This window comes from Melanerpes formicivorus, unplaced genomic scaffold (assembly GCF_026170545.1).
Source record: "Melanerpes formicivorus ecotype bairdi unplaced genomic scaffold, bMelFor1.0.p_v2 SCAF_21, whole genome shotgun sequence".
Lineage (NCBI taxonomy): Eukaryota > Metazoa > Chordata > Aves > Piciformes > Picidae > Melanerpes > Melanerpes formicivorus.
The window spans coordinates 14506309-14519233 of record NW_027142373.1 but is presented as its reverse complement, the minus strand read 5'-3'; the positions used below and the strand labels follow the sequence as shown (position 1 = coordinate 14519233).

The window sequence follows — 12925 nt, the reverse complement described above, 5'->3', positions numbered from 1 at the left end:
GGATTTGAGCCCTGCCCCAGCTGCAGGACCTTGGCCCTGGCCTTGTTGAACTTCATGAGGTTGGCTTGGGCCCAGCTCTGCAGCCTGCCCAGGTGCCTCTGGATGGATCCTTCCCTGCAGTCTGCTGGCAGGGCCACACAGCTGGGTGTCATCTGCAGACTTGCTGGGGGTGCCTCAGTTCCCCTGTCCATGTCACCAACAAAGCTGGCAGAGAGCTGCCAGTACTGAGCCCTAGGGGTGCCACTGCTCATCCATGGGACATGGCTGCTGTGCCCTGCAGGGCAGTCAGGACTGGAGGGCTTGGTTTGGTCACGTCCTGCTGTGCCTGCTGGTGTGGCACTGCTGCTGCAGCCCCCTGGAGAGCCAGGCAGGGCTGGAGCTTGGGTTCACCTCGGGTTTGGCATCTCCAATGTAACAGCAGGGCTGAGCTGCTCAGTGTGAGGTGAGGGAGGTGGGGAGAGAGCTGCCTGTGGGGCAAGGCTGCCACTGGAGGAGTCCCTCCTGTCAAATGCAGGCTGCTGCTGGTGTGTTCTCACAGAACCCCTGAGGCTGGGGTGGAGCTCTGAGCTCACTGAGTCCAGCCCAGCACCACCACACTGCCCAGGCCATGGCCTTGGGCCTGTTCCTCCCTACCACCCTGAGGTCAAATTGATGGTACCACATCTTACTTTAAAATCCAGCTTAGCCCCCAGGCTCTGCTGCCCAGAGTTCATTGGAGTTAGCTGTGCCTGGAGGGTGCTGCTGCTGATTGCTGCTTGAGCTGAGACTCTGGGAGCTTGAGTTGTGAGCAGCAATGTGCTCTGGGGGCCAGGGAGGCCAAGGGCAGCCTGGGCTGGATCAGAAGGGCTGTGGTGAGTAGGTCAGAGAGGTTCTCCTCCCCCTCTACTCTGCCCTGCTGAGGCCACATTGGAATTTTGTGTCCAGTTCTGGGCTCCTCAGTTCAAGAAGGACCTCAAGGAACTGCTTGAGAGAGTCCAGCACAGAGCCAGAGAGCTGCTGCAGGCAGTGGAAGATCTTCCTCCTGAGGAGAGCCTGAGGGAGCTGAGGGCTCTGTAGCTTGGAGAGGAGGAGCCTGAGGGTGAGCTCCTTGCTGTTGCTAAAGCTGTGCAGGGTGAGTGCCCAGAGGCTGGAGCCAGGCTCTGCTGGGGGATGCCCAATGCCAGCACAAGGGGCAGTGGTGGAAGCTGAGGCAGAGGAAGCTCCATGGAAACAGGAGGAAAATGTTTTCCCTGTGAGGGTGCCAGAGCCCTGGAGCAGGCTGCCCAGGGGGGTTGTGGAGTCTCCTTCCCTGGAGAGATTCAAACCCCACCTGGCTGTGTTCCTGTGTGACCTGCTCTAGGTGCTCCTGCTCTGGCAGGGGGTTGGACTGGATGAGCTTTGGAGGTCCCTTCCAGCCCCTAACCTTCTGTGCCTCTGTGATGACTTGATGGGGAAGAGCTCTGCAGGAGTGGCCCTCTCCCCACCTCCTCTGTGTCTGAGTGAAATCCTCCTGCATGCTTTGGTTCTCTCCTGAGCACTGTCAGAAGCAGGCTCACCTGCAGTCCTGCTTCTCTACTCAACACTCTGGAGCTAGCTGTCCTGGAGGTGCAAGTGCCACATCTCAAACACCCCCAGGGACAGTGACTCCACCACCTCCCTGGCTCCAGGGAGCTCCCTGTGCTCGGGGGGGGCTTTGCCTGTGTTTTGTTCTGCCCCTGGCAGTGACAGCCTCTCTCCTCTCTTGCCTTGCAGGGTGACTGCTGGATCTGCATGGAGCTCATGTCTACCTCCTTTGATAAGTTTTACAAATATGTATATAGTGTATTAGATGATGTTATCCCAGAAGAAATCCTAGGCAAAATCACTTTAGCTGTGAGTATTCTCTTTGAACCCTTGGTGTCTGTCCTTGGGGCTGAGGTGACCAGTTCAGCTCTCTCACCCAGGGTGGGAGGCAGCTGCTTGGTCTGAGTGCAGCTGAGCTGCACCAAGCTCCTCACAGGCCTTGAGTGGAGCCTGGCATGGAGTATTGCCTGGTGGGAAAGCAGGTCACAGGCTCCCAGGATGTTAGGGGCTGGAAGGGACCTCTGGAGAGCTTCCAGTCCAAGCCCCCTGCCAGAGCAGGAGCAGAGAATCCAGCACAGGTCACACACAACACATCCAGACAGGGCTGGGAAGGCTCCAGAGCAGGAGACTCCACAACCTCTCTGGGCAGCCTGCTCCAGGCCTCTGGGAGCCTCACAGTGCAGAAGTTCCTCCTCATGTTGAGGTGGAACCTCCTGTGCTGCAGTTTCCATCCATTGCCCCTTGTGCTATCCCAGGGCACAGTGAGCAGAGCCTGGCCCTGTCCCTTCCTTTCTGACCCCCAGCCCTCAGCTATTGATAGACATTGATCAGATCCCTCTCAGGCTTCTCCTCTCCAGACTGAACAGCCCCAGGGCTCTCAGCCTCTCCTCCCCAGGCAGTGCTGCAGTCCCTTCTGCATCCTTGTAGCCTCCCTTGGACTCTCTCCAGCAGATCCCTGTCGCTCCTGAACTGGGGAGCTCAGAGCTGGATGCAGTATTCCAGGTGAGGCCTCACCAGGGCAGAGTAGAGGGGGAGCAGAGGTCCTGGGGTCTGTAGTCAGTTCTTAAAGAGACCTCAGGGCAGCTTCCTGCTCTGTCCCCCTTGAACATCAGCACCAAGAGCAGCCTCTTCCCCAGTCCTGTTTGTGCTGGTGGTGGCTGCAGTGTGGAAGCTGGGTGCAGGGAGTGAGGAAGGGGTGAGCTGACTCCTTCCCTGCTTTGGGAAGGGAGCAGGGGGCTGGGCATTTGGAGCCAGGACACCACAGAACTACTGGAGGGCAAGGCTCTGGTCTGAGTGAGTTCCTCACCTCCTCTGGAGTCAGCAGGGAGAGGTTGGTGTCTGTGTAGGAGCTGAGTTCCCATCCCCTGGTGCCCTAGGGGGTGGAGTGAGCTGAGTCCCAGCCAGGGCTGCCCTGCTGCATGGACCCCACTGCCTCCCTGTGAGGAGCCCTCTGAGGTCATCCCTGGCTGTGAGTCAATGAACCCTTGGTGGTCTAAACACAAGGGCAAGATCTGGCCCTGCAGAACAAACTGTTGGGTTTGGACTGTGGAGGAAAGGACCTTGAGAGGGATCCTGAAACCTCTGTCCTGCTGCTGCCCATAGAGATCTGTCAGGTCCATTTGGTTTCTGCAGCCACTCCAGAGAGTCCTCAGGCAGCCTTTGTGCAAAGGTTCCCAAAAGCAGAAGTGAGGCTTCAGCAGGTGGAGAACCTGGCTGATGCTTCCTTGGCTTACCCTGGGAGGCCTGGCCCAGTCAGAAGCTAAGACCAAGGCAGATAAATGAGTTCAGTGATGCTGCTGGAAGGTGAAGGGCTGCAGAAGGACCATTCAGGAGTGCCAAGGGAAAGTGAGTGCCTGCTGGAGCTGTGCTGTGTTGGTGGCAGATGGGCAGCAGTGCCATCTGCAGCACCTGCAGTGAGCTGGTGTCCTGAGCTGCTGGGGAGGTGCTCAGCACCTCAGCAGCTGTGACCTCTGGGAAGGTTATGAGCAGATTCTGCTCTCATCTTCTCTCTGATGAAAACCATCTTCACTCTTCTTAGGGCAGCCAGTGCTGCCTGCAGCTGGACCTGCTGCCCCTGGCACACACTGGGATGTGTACAGCCAGGATTGAAACTCCTGTCCAAGGCAGATGGTGGCTGTTCTGCAGCCCTTGGGCTGCACCATCTTACCACCAGCTGACTGAAGGTGCTGCCATCCAAAGCAAGGCTTGAAGCAGGCAGGAGATCATAGAGTGCTCTGGGTTGGGAGGTACCTCCAAAGCCCCTCCAGTCCAACCCCCTGCAGGCAGCAGGGACATCCCCAACTAGATCAGGCTGCCCAGGGCCTTGTTGAGTCTGACCTTGAGTATCTCCAGAGAAGGGACCTCAGCCCCCTCCCTGGGCAGTCTGTTGCAGTGCTCCAGCAGCCTCATGGTGCAGAACTTGTCCCTGACATCCAACCTGAATCTGCTCTGCTCCAGCTTAAGGCCATGGGCTGGATGAGGTTTGTCCTTCAGGAGCAGTCTGCTTGGAGTCCCATGGAATATTGTGAGGGCAAGAAGAGGAGTAGCTGTTAGGGTTTGCAGGGTGTTCCAGAGCTGCTGACCCAAGCTTTGGCTCAGACAGGCTTTGGGAGCTGTTTCCCCACAGAAGATGCCTTGAACAGAGACTTGAGAGGGGTTTGGAGGCTCTCCCAGGGAGTTGCTCCACTCAGCCATTGCAGACAGCACTCTGAGAGCACCCCAGAGCTGTAACTTCCTGAGCAGGGAAGTGGCCACCTTGGCTGTTTCTGAGCTGGGAGTGAGTGACTGAGCCACCTAAACCTTGCCCTAGCTGCTGCTGAGGAGGTGAGCCCAGCTGTGCTGGGTAGGAGTTCATGGGCTGCTTGCTGAGCACTGCTCTGCAGGCTGTGGCATCAGCTCCAGCCCCAGCAGCTCCCAAGGGAGGTCCTCTGCACAGACTGGCTTCAGGAACTGAGGCAGGTGCTGCTGGGCTTGGTGTTCTGGGGCTCATCAATGCTCACCTTGTTGTAGAGAACAAGTGGAGAGAGGCATTGAATGACTCCAGCAGGAGAGGACCTGCTGGGAGTGTCTTAGGCCCTGAGGGCATCCAGGCCCAGCAGGTTTGTGTGAGCACTGCTCTGGTACCCCCAGCCCCATCAAGTGCTCACCTCCTGGTGTGCTCCACCTTCATTTCATGTGAGAGCTTTTTACCCAAGATGGAAGAGCTGTGAGCTGCTGCTCTGCCTGCCTGAGGGTGGGGGCAGAAGCTCCTGGCAGGGTCAGCTGGGGTTTAAAGCAGCATTCAGTCACCAGGCCCAGCAGGCTGCCTCTTGCTGGAGCCCAGGTCCAGGGAAGCCACAGGATCTCCTTGCACCACAGGCTGCCTGGAGTGCAGCTCATGCTTCAGAGGGTTCTGGTAGCTTCTGCTGCCAGGGCAGAAGCCTGTACCAGAGGAGCAAGGTGGGTTGTGAGGAGGAGGCAGTGCTGCCCCAGAGCCTGCCAGAGCTCTTCATCACCTAAACCCTTGGGCATGGGGCTGGAACAAGCAGGAAGGAGCAGACCTGGGGAGCTGCCCCTCGGTGCTGGCTTTCATCCTTAGAGCAGCCTCAGAGCGCAGCACATCATGGACACCCCCTTGGCAGCACCTTCAGGGCCGCTGTTGGCCAGAGGCTTCAGTGCTCTTTTCAGCAGAAGCAGAGGGGGTTAGAATGGTGACCCTGCAGGGTGGCTTTAGCTTCTCCTCTGCAGTCAAACTGCCATTTGCTGGTGGAGGGTTCAACCAGAGGACCCTGAGCTGCTCCTTCACACTGCTGCTGCTCAGGCAGGGGCACAGGGCCAGCTGTTGCCTGCTGAGAAGTACAGCACAGGGCTTCAAGAGGTTATTGCTGCAGATAATGAACAGCAGAAGCTGCTGCAGCCCTTGCTCCCCTCTCCAGAGTGGGGTATTTGCAGCTCAGGGCTGCTGTGTGTCCTTGCTTCTGATCACCTTCTGTTTGCAGGAGAGGTTGGGCACAAGATGCTTTTATTACAGCACCCAGACCATGTTTAATGCTTTCCCCCTGCTCCTGGAGCTCCAACAGTTCAGTAAGTGCAGGAATCTTCTGCCACTTGCTTATTTTTCATCTCTTCTTCTTTCCTAGACTGTGAAAGCACTAAACCACTTAAAAGAAAACTTGAAAATCATTCACAGAGGTGAGCTGCTGCCTTCTCTTCTTGCCCACACAAAGAGCTGCAAGAATTCTAAGTGGCCTTTGCTCTGGGGCTCGGTGTGGCTGGCACCTGCACTGCCTGAGTGTCAGTACAGGCTTGGTGTGCTGTGCCTCAGGGGCTGTTCACTGCCTTTGGGTCTGGGCTTTGCCAGAAGAGATGATTCCACAGCTTCCCAGACTGCATTGGGTTGGAAAGGACCCTCCAAGGGCATCCTGTCCAAGCCCTGCAAGCAGCAGGGACAGCTCCAGCCACAGCAGCTGCCCAGGGATGCAGCCAGGCTGATGATGAATGTGTCCAGGGCTGGAGTCTCCAGCAGCTCCCTGGGCAGCCTGTGCCAGTGTCTCCCCAGCCTCCCTGTGCAGAACTTCCTCCTGAGCTCCAACCTAACTCTGCCCTGCTCCAGTTCCAAACCACTGCCCCTGGGCCTATCCCCACAGCCCTTCTGAACAGTCCCTCCCCAGCTGCCTGTGGATGCCCTTCAGATACTCAAGTGCTGCTCTAAGGTCTCCCTGGAGCCTTCTGCAGGCTGCACAGCCCCAGCTCTCCCAGCCTGTCCCCACAGGGGAGGTTCTGCAGCCCTCTGCTCATCTTTGTGCCCTCCTCTGGACCCTCTCCAGCAGCTCCATGTGCCTCTCCTGTTGGGGTCCCATAGCTGGACACAGGACTCCAGCTGAGGTCTTAGCAGAGCAGAGTGAAGGTGGTTGGGTGTTGAGGGTGGTTGGGTGTCTGGCTCTGGGCAGGCAGCATTCTTGGGGCTGGTTCCATCTCCTTGTGTTCCTGATCAGGACCCTCAGTGGCTGTGGCTGCGTCCGGTGGGGATGGCACAGCACCGCTGCTGCTGCTTCCCTGCAGCTGCCCTGCTGGAAACTGAAACCTTCAGCCCTACCTTATGGGGTTCAATTTGTTTCCCTTGCAGACATCAAACCTTCCAATATTCTTCTGGACAGAAATGGGAATATTAAGCTCTGTGACTTTGGCATCAGTGGGCAGCTGGTGGACTCCATCGCCAAGACGCGGGACGCAGGCTGCCGGCCGTACATGGCGGTGAGTGGCAGTGGGGCCCGGGGGGCTCTGTGCCCCTGGGGCTCTGTGCCCACGGGCTGAGCAGGGGCTTGCCTTGGCACACTGTGGCTCTGCTGTCTGACTGAGGTGTCGACCTCTTTCCCCTGGGATGAGCTCCCCCTTCCCTGGGGAGACCGAGCCCTGGGCTGGGCGCTGCTGCCGGCAGTGTCAGCAGAGGCCCCCAGGCCGTGGCAGGGCGACCAAAGTGCCTGGTGCTCAGGATGCTTCCAGGGCTGTCTCCCGTGCTGTGGTGCTGCAGGGAGGAGCTGCTCACAGCCTGCCAGCACCGCCCACTAGTGCCCAGAGCGGGTAGGTGGGCTGCGCTTGGGGCAGGCAGTCAGTGCGTGGGGCGGGCAGGCAGTGCGTGGGGCAGGCAGGCAGTGCGTGGGGCAGGCAGGCAGTGCGTGGGGCGGGCAGTGCGTGGGCTGGGCAGGCAGTGCGTGGGGCGGGCAGGCAGTGCGTGGGGCTGGGCAGGCAGTGTGTGGGGCAGGCAGGCAGTGTGTGGGGCAGGCAATGCGTGGGCTGGGCAGGCAGTGCGTGAGGCGGGCAGCAAATGGGACAGGCAGGCAGTGCGTGGGGCAGGCAGGCAGTGCGTGGGGCGGGCGGGCAGTGCGTGGGGTGGGCAGTGCGTGGAGCGGGCGGGCAGTGCGTGGGGCGGGCAGTGCGTGGGGCGGGCAGTGCGTGGGGGGGGCGGGCAGTGCGTGGGGCGGGCAGTGCGTGGGGCGGGCGGGCAGTGCGTGGGGCGGGCAGGCAGTGCGTGGGGCGGGCATTGCGTGGGGCGGGCGGGCAGTGCGTGGGGCGGGCGGGCAGTGCGTGGGGCGGGCGGGCAGTGCGTGGGGGGGGGCGGGCAGTGCGTGGGGCGGGCAGTGCGTGGGCTGGGCAGGCAATGCGTGGGCTGGGCAGGCAGTGCGTGGGGCGGGCAGTGTGTGGGGCGGGCAGTGTGTGGGCTGGGCAGGCAGTGCGTGGGGCGGGCAGTGCGTGGGCTGGGCAGGCAATGCGTGGGCTGGGCAGGCAGTGCGTGGGGCGGGCAGTGCGTGGGCTGGGCAGGCAATGCGTGGGCTGGGCAGGCAGTGCGTGGGGCGGGCAGTGCGTGGGCTGGGCAGGCAGTGCGTGGGGCGGGCAGTGCGTGGGCTGGGCAGGCAATGCGTGGGCTGGGCAGGCAGTGCGTGGGGCGGGCAGTGCGTGGGCTGGGCAGGCAATGCGTGGGGCGGGCGGGCAGTGCGTGGGGCGGGCAGGCAGTGCGTGGGGCAGGCAGGCAGTGTGTGGGGCAGGCAATGCGTGGGCTGGGCAGGCAGTGCGTGAGGCGGGCAGCAAATGGGACAGGCAGGCAGTGCGTGGAGCGGGCAGTGCGTGGGGCAGGCAGGCAATGCGTGGGGCGGGCAGGCAGTGCGTGGGCTGGGCAGGCAGGCAATGCGTGGGGCGGGCAGGCAATGCGTGGGGCGGGCAGCAAATGGGACAGGCAGGCAGTGCGTGGGCTGGGCAGGCAGTGCGTGGGGCGGGCAGTGCGTGAGGCGGGCAGGCAGTGCGTGGGCCAGGTGGTGCTTGGGGTGGACAGCTCGTGGGGCGGCGCCTGGGGCAGGCAGTGCCAGGCGGCTGCCAGCTCTCCTTGCTCTGCAGGAAGCCCTTTTGCTAGGGTGAGGTCATGTCGGAGGGGTTCCTGCCGAGCAGGCTCAGAGTGCTTCCTGCCAACCCCCTCGCTCCCAAGTGTGCCACAGCCGAATGCCAGGGCAGTGTGGCTCTGGAGGGCAGCAGCCGCAGAGCAGCTGGGTGGACGTGGCCCAGGCTGAGCTGTGGCTCCTGGCAGTCCGTGCTGCCCATTTCCTTCCCTCCTCCTGCCGAGTGCTGGAGCTCTGCTGGGCTCTTGCAGAGCTCTCTGAGGGCTTTAGCCCCTTCTGTGCATCTCTTGGTTTCCCGTGGGCTGAGGGTCCCTTGGGTGGGAGCTGTGTGGCTGCTGCTGCCGCTGGCTGCTGCGTGTCGCTGTGGCTGCCTGTCTCATGGCTCTGTGCTGGAAGTGCTGGGTGAGGGAACTCTTCTGGCTGCTACCAAGGACACAAGAGCTGAAGGTCTTCAGTGCAGTGTCCATCTGGTCTGGGCAGTGGACTTTGGTGTCCGCCCTGGATCCCAGGATCAGAGGCTGTTAGGGGCTGGAAGGGACCTCAGGTCCAACCCCTGCCAGAGCAGGAGCAGAGAATCTAGCACAGGTCACACAGAACACATCCAGACAGGGCTGGAAAGGCTCCAGAGAAGGAGACTCCACAACCTCTCTGGGCAGCCTGCTTCCAGGCCTCTGGGACCCTCACAGGGAAGAAGTTCTTCCTCATGCTGAGGTGGAACCTCCTGTGCTGCAGTTTATATCTATTGCCCCTTGTCCTATCCCAGGGCACAACTGAGCAGAGGCTGTCCCTGTCCCCTCCCTCCTGATCCCCAGCCCTCAGCTATTGATAGACATTGATCAGATCCCTCTCAGCCTTCTCCTCTCCAGACTAATGAGCCCCAGGGCTCTCAGCCTCTCCTCCCCAGGCAGTGCTGCAGTCCCTTCAGCATCTTTGCAGCCCTCCCTTGGACTCTCTCCAGCAGATCCCTGTCCCTCTTGAGCTGGGGAGCCCAGTATTCCAGGTGAGGTCTCACCAGGGCAGAGTAGAGGGGGAGGAGAACCTCCCTGGATCTCTTGGACACACTCTGAATGCCCTCCAGGACCCCATTGGCCTTCTTGGCCCCCAGGGCACATTGGTGTCCCATGCAGAACTTGTCCACCAGGTCTCCCCAGGGCTGCTCTCTAGCAGATCACCTCCTAACCTGTCCTGCTGCAAGCACAGAGTCTGAGTTTCAGAGTGTTTGACCTTTTCCTTTCACACCTTTTGCAGGGCTGGTTACTGAGTGAGCTGCACAGAGCAGTGCAGCTGAGGGCAGTGCTGTGGCACAACACAGCCTGTGCCAGCTCCAGAGCCATGGTGCTCATGGTGAAACAGGGCACTGTGCTCCAGGGAAGCCCTGATGAGGCTGGAGAGAGGGCAGAGCCCTGTGTCTGCTGGCAGCTGGGTGCAGCTCCCTGCAGGTCAGTGCTGCCAGCCTGCTGTGCTGGTTGGGCACAGGTGCTGGGGGCAGCAGCAATGAGAGGTGCCCCAGGAGGGGACAGGAGCCAGCACAGAGTCACAGCCTGGCAGGCTGGAAGGGACCCCAGGGACCATCTGCTCCAAGCTCTCCAGCTCACAGCCCACTTGCTGCTGGCCCAGCACCCTGTCAGGCTGAGCCTTCAAACTGCCCAGGGCAGGGACTCCACCACTTCCCCTGGGAGATGATTCCAGTGCCCAGCTGTGCTGATGGAGCCCAATGCAATGGCCCCAGCAGTGCCTTGTCCCCAGCAGCCTTGGCTCTGCCATGGGACTCCTTGTCCCAAGGGAGTCTCCATGCTGCTGCTGGCCTCCCTTGATGTGCTGGTCCCTGGCAATAAGGTCTGCCCTGAGCCTTCTCTCCTCCAGGCTGAACAACCTCAGCTCTCTCAGCCTTCCCTCACAGGGCAGAGGGCTCCCAGGCCTCTGATCCTTCTCCTGGCCCTGCCCTGGACACTTCCCAGCCTGTCCACATCTTTTGTACAGCAGGGACCAAAACTGCAGGCAGTGCTCCAGGTGTGTTCTGAGCAGTGCTGTGCAGATGGAAGGGATGGGTGAGGGGATGTGTGGTGCCTCCTTGGTGCCAGGGCACAACCTGTCTCCCACCTAAGACACCTCTGCCTGTCCCTGCCAGTGCAGGAGCTGAGGCTCAGCACAGAGCTGTGGCTGCAGGCAGTGCTTGGGCTGCCTCCAGCTCCTTGTTTCTCCTGGTGAAGATGGGCAGCTGACAGTGACCCTGAGCCCTGCTCTCCCAGGTGCCCTGTGCATGGAGCCAGAGGCTGCAGAGATGCAGGAGCTCTCAGAATCCTTCCTCCAGGCCTCTGCTCTAGCTTGACTTTCCTGCCCCAGTGCCCAGGGTCTCACTTGGGCTCAGTCCCTCAGGTGTCTGAGCAGGCTGGGAGTTTGAATTCATGCAGCTAAAATGCCCTTGGGTGCTCGGGGAGATTGCTGGGGCTTGGAGTTTTCCCCCTGTCTGAAACCTGCACCCAGCCAGCACTTCCCTGGCGGAGAAATCTAATCTGGGAGGAGACTGGGAGAGCTGTGGCACAGCTCCTCTCGAGCAGAAGTCATCCCCTGGCACTGCTTCCTGCTGGACTCCCTTCCAGCCTCTCTGCTAGGCTGTGGGGAAGTACCTGGGGTGCTGCACTTCAGCCTTTGCCAACCACCTGAAGGACTTCTGGAGCATCCCCCCAGTGCTGCAGGCCCCCTCTGAGGGGCTGGGACAAGGTTAGGTAGGGAGGCTGAAACTCCAGCTGACAACCTCCCAAACTGCTGCCCCTGAGCAGCTCCTGAGCTGCAGAATGTGCTGTAGTGCCCCACAAGCTGTCCTGGTCAGCAGTGATGCTGCTCAGCCCATCCCTGCCCTGCTGCCCCTCTGCTACCAAACACTAAGCCTGGGTTTAGTGGGTGGCTCTGGACTCTTGTTTCTGCTTCCCTTGCAGAGTTAAGGAGACCTTCCCTTGCCACAGGCTCCTTCCCCAGCAGGTTCTTTCTGACTCTGCTGTAGTCACCTCTTAAGCTGTTCTGTGAGGAGCTTAGGGGCTGAGCAACTTAAGCCCTTAATGCAGCTCAGATGGTTTTGTGGCCCTGCCATAAGCCCCTTGGGGTTTTAGCATTCTTTGCAAGTGTAAACCCTGAGGCTGGGCAAAGTCCCTGTGTGGTGCCTCTGGAGGAGGCAGCAGTTCCTCCTGCACCACCAGGCAGGTGCTGCTCTGCTGGCCTTTGATGCTCTCCCCTCCTTCTCTGGGAGCCATCACCCCAGAGTGCTGCTGCTCCTGTGTCTGCTCCAGTGAGTCAGCCCCCAGCCAGGGCCCAGCTTCCCAGCCCTGCAGATCACACCAGCCCTTCAGGAGCCTCTGCTGCTACTCAGCAGGATGTTCACAGTGTGCAGGCTCCAGCACCACTGAGTTGATATTTTCTTGAACATTATTAGAGGTAGGCCAAGGGAGGTCATCTGGGAGACCCCTTCACCAGCTCCTCTTTTTCCTGCTCCTCAGAGACCTTTGAACAGCTCTGGACTCTTCCAGTGCAGCCATGAGCAACACTGTGCCCCGGTGGCCAAGAAGGCCAATGGCCTCCTGGGGTGCATTGGGAAGAGTCAGGCCAGCAGGTCAAGAAAGGTTCTTCTCCTCCCTCTCTGCTCTGGTGAGACCACATCTGGAGCACTGCAACAGGCTGCCCAGGGAGGCTGGGGCTGTCCCTTCCCTGGAGGCCAGGCTGGATAAGGCCATGAGCAGCCTGGGCTGGTGGGAGGTGTCCCTGCAGGGGAAGGAACTGGATGTCCTTTCAGGTCCCTTCCAGCCCAACCCACTCTGTGACTCTGTCTGCAGCCTGCCATAGCACATCCAGCTGCTGTGCTGTGGGGAGCAGCTGCAGCTCCTGCTGCCAGATTCTAGCCAGCTGCTGTGGGTGCAGTGAGGGCTGCTTGGCTCTGGCTGGCCTGGTTGGTGGCTCACTGGGGGCTTTGCAGCTGACCTTGCACAGACCATGCTGCAGCTGCAGCTTGCACTGCCCTGCTGCCAGGTGTGCTGGGCTCTGCCTCACTGCTGCCAGCTGCAGCCAGGCAGGTCCCTGGGCTCCATCTCACACCTCCCTGAGAGCAAGGAGAGGCTCCAGAGGAGGCTCCAGCTTCACCTTAGAATCACAGAATTGACAGGGCTGGAAGGGATCATCCAGCCCCAACCCCCTGCCATGGGCAGGGACACCTCACACCACAGCAGGTTGCTCACAGCCACCTCCAGCCTGGCTGCAAACACCTCCAGGCAGGAGGCTTCCACCACCTCCCTGGGCAGCCTGTGCCAGGCTCTCACCACCCTCCTGGGCAGCAACTTCCTCACATCCAATCTCAAGCTCCCCACTTCTAGTTTTGCTCCATCCCCCCCAGTCCTGTCCCTCCCTGACACCCTCCAAAGTCCCTCCCCAGCTTTCTTGCAGCCCCCTGCAGATCCTGGAAGGCCACAATGAGGTCTCCTGGGAGCCTTCTCCTCTCCAGCCTACACAACCCCAACTCCCTCAGTCTGTGC

General features: G+C 60.6%; 1 protein-coding gene across 2 annotated transcripts in view; it reads left to right on the top strand.

Annotated features, from left to right (window-relative positions):
- MAP2K4 (mitogen-activated protein kinase kinase 4) overlaps positions 1-12925 on the top strand; it is a 99241-nt gene that overhangs the window by 78344 nt on the left and 7972 nt on the right. The window contains exons 5-7 of one of the 2 annotated variants that reach the window (XM_068151667.1): positions 1732-1851; positions 5520-5604; positions 6647-6774. In XM_068151667.1, coding sequence (XP_068007768.1) covers positions 1732-1851; positions 5520-5604; positions 6647-6774 — 333 coding nt within the window. Of the gene's footprint in view, positions 1-1731; positions 1852-5519; positions 5605-5660; positions 5713-6646; positions 6775-12925 lie in introns of both variants that reach the window. The other variant, XM_068151668.1, reaches the window with a different exon arrangement.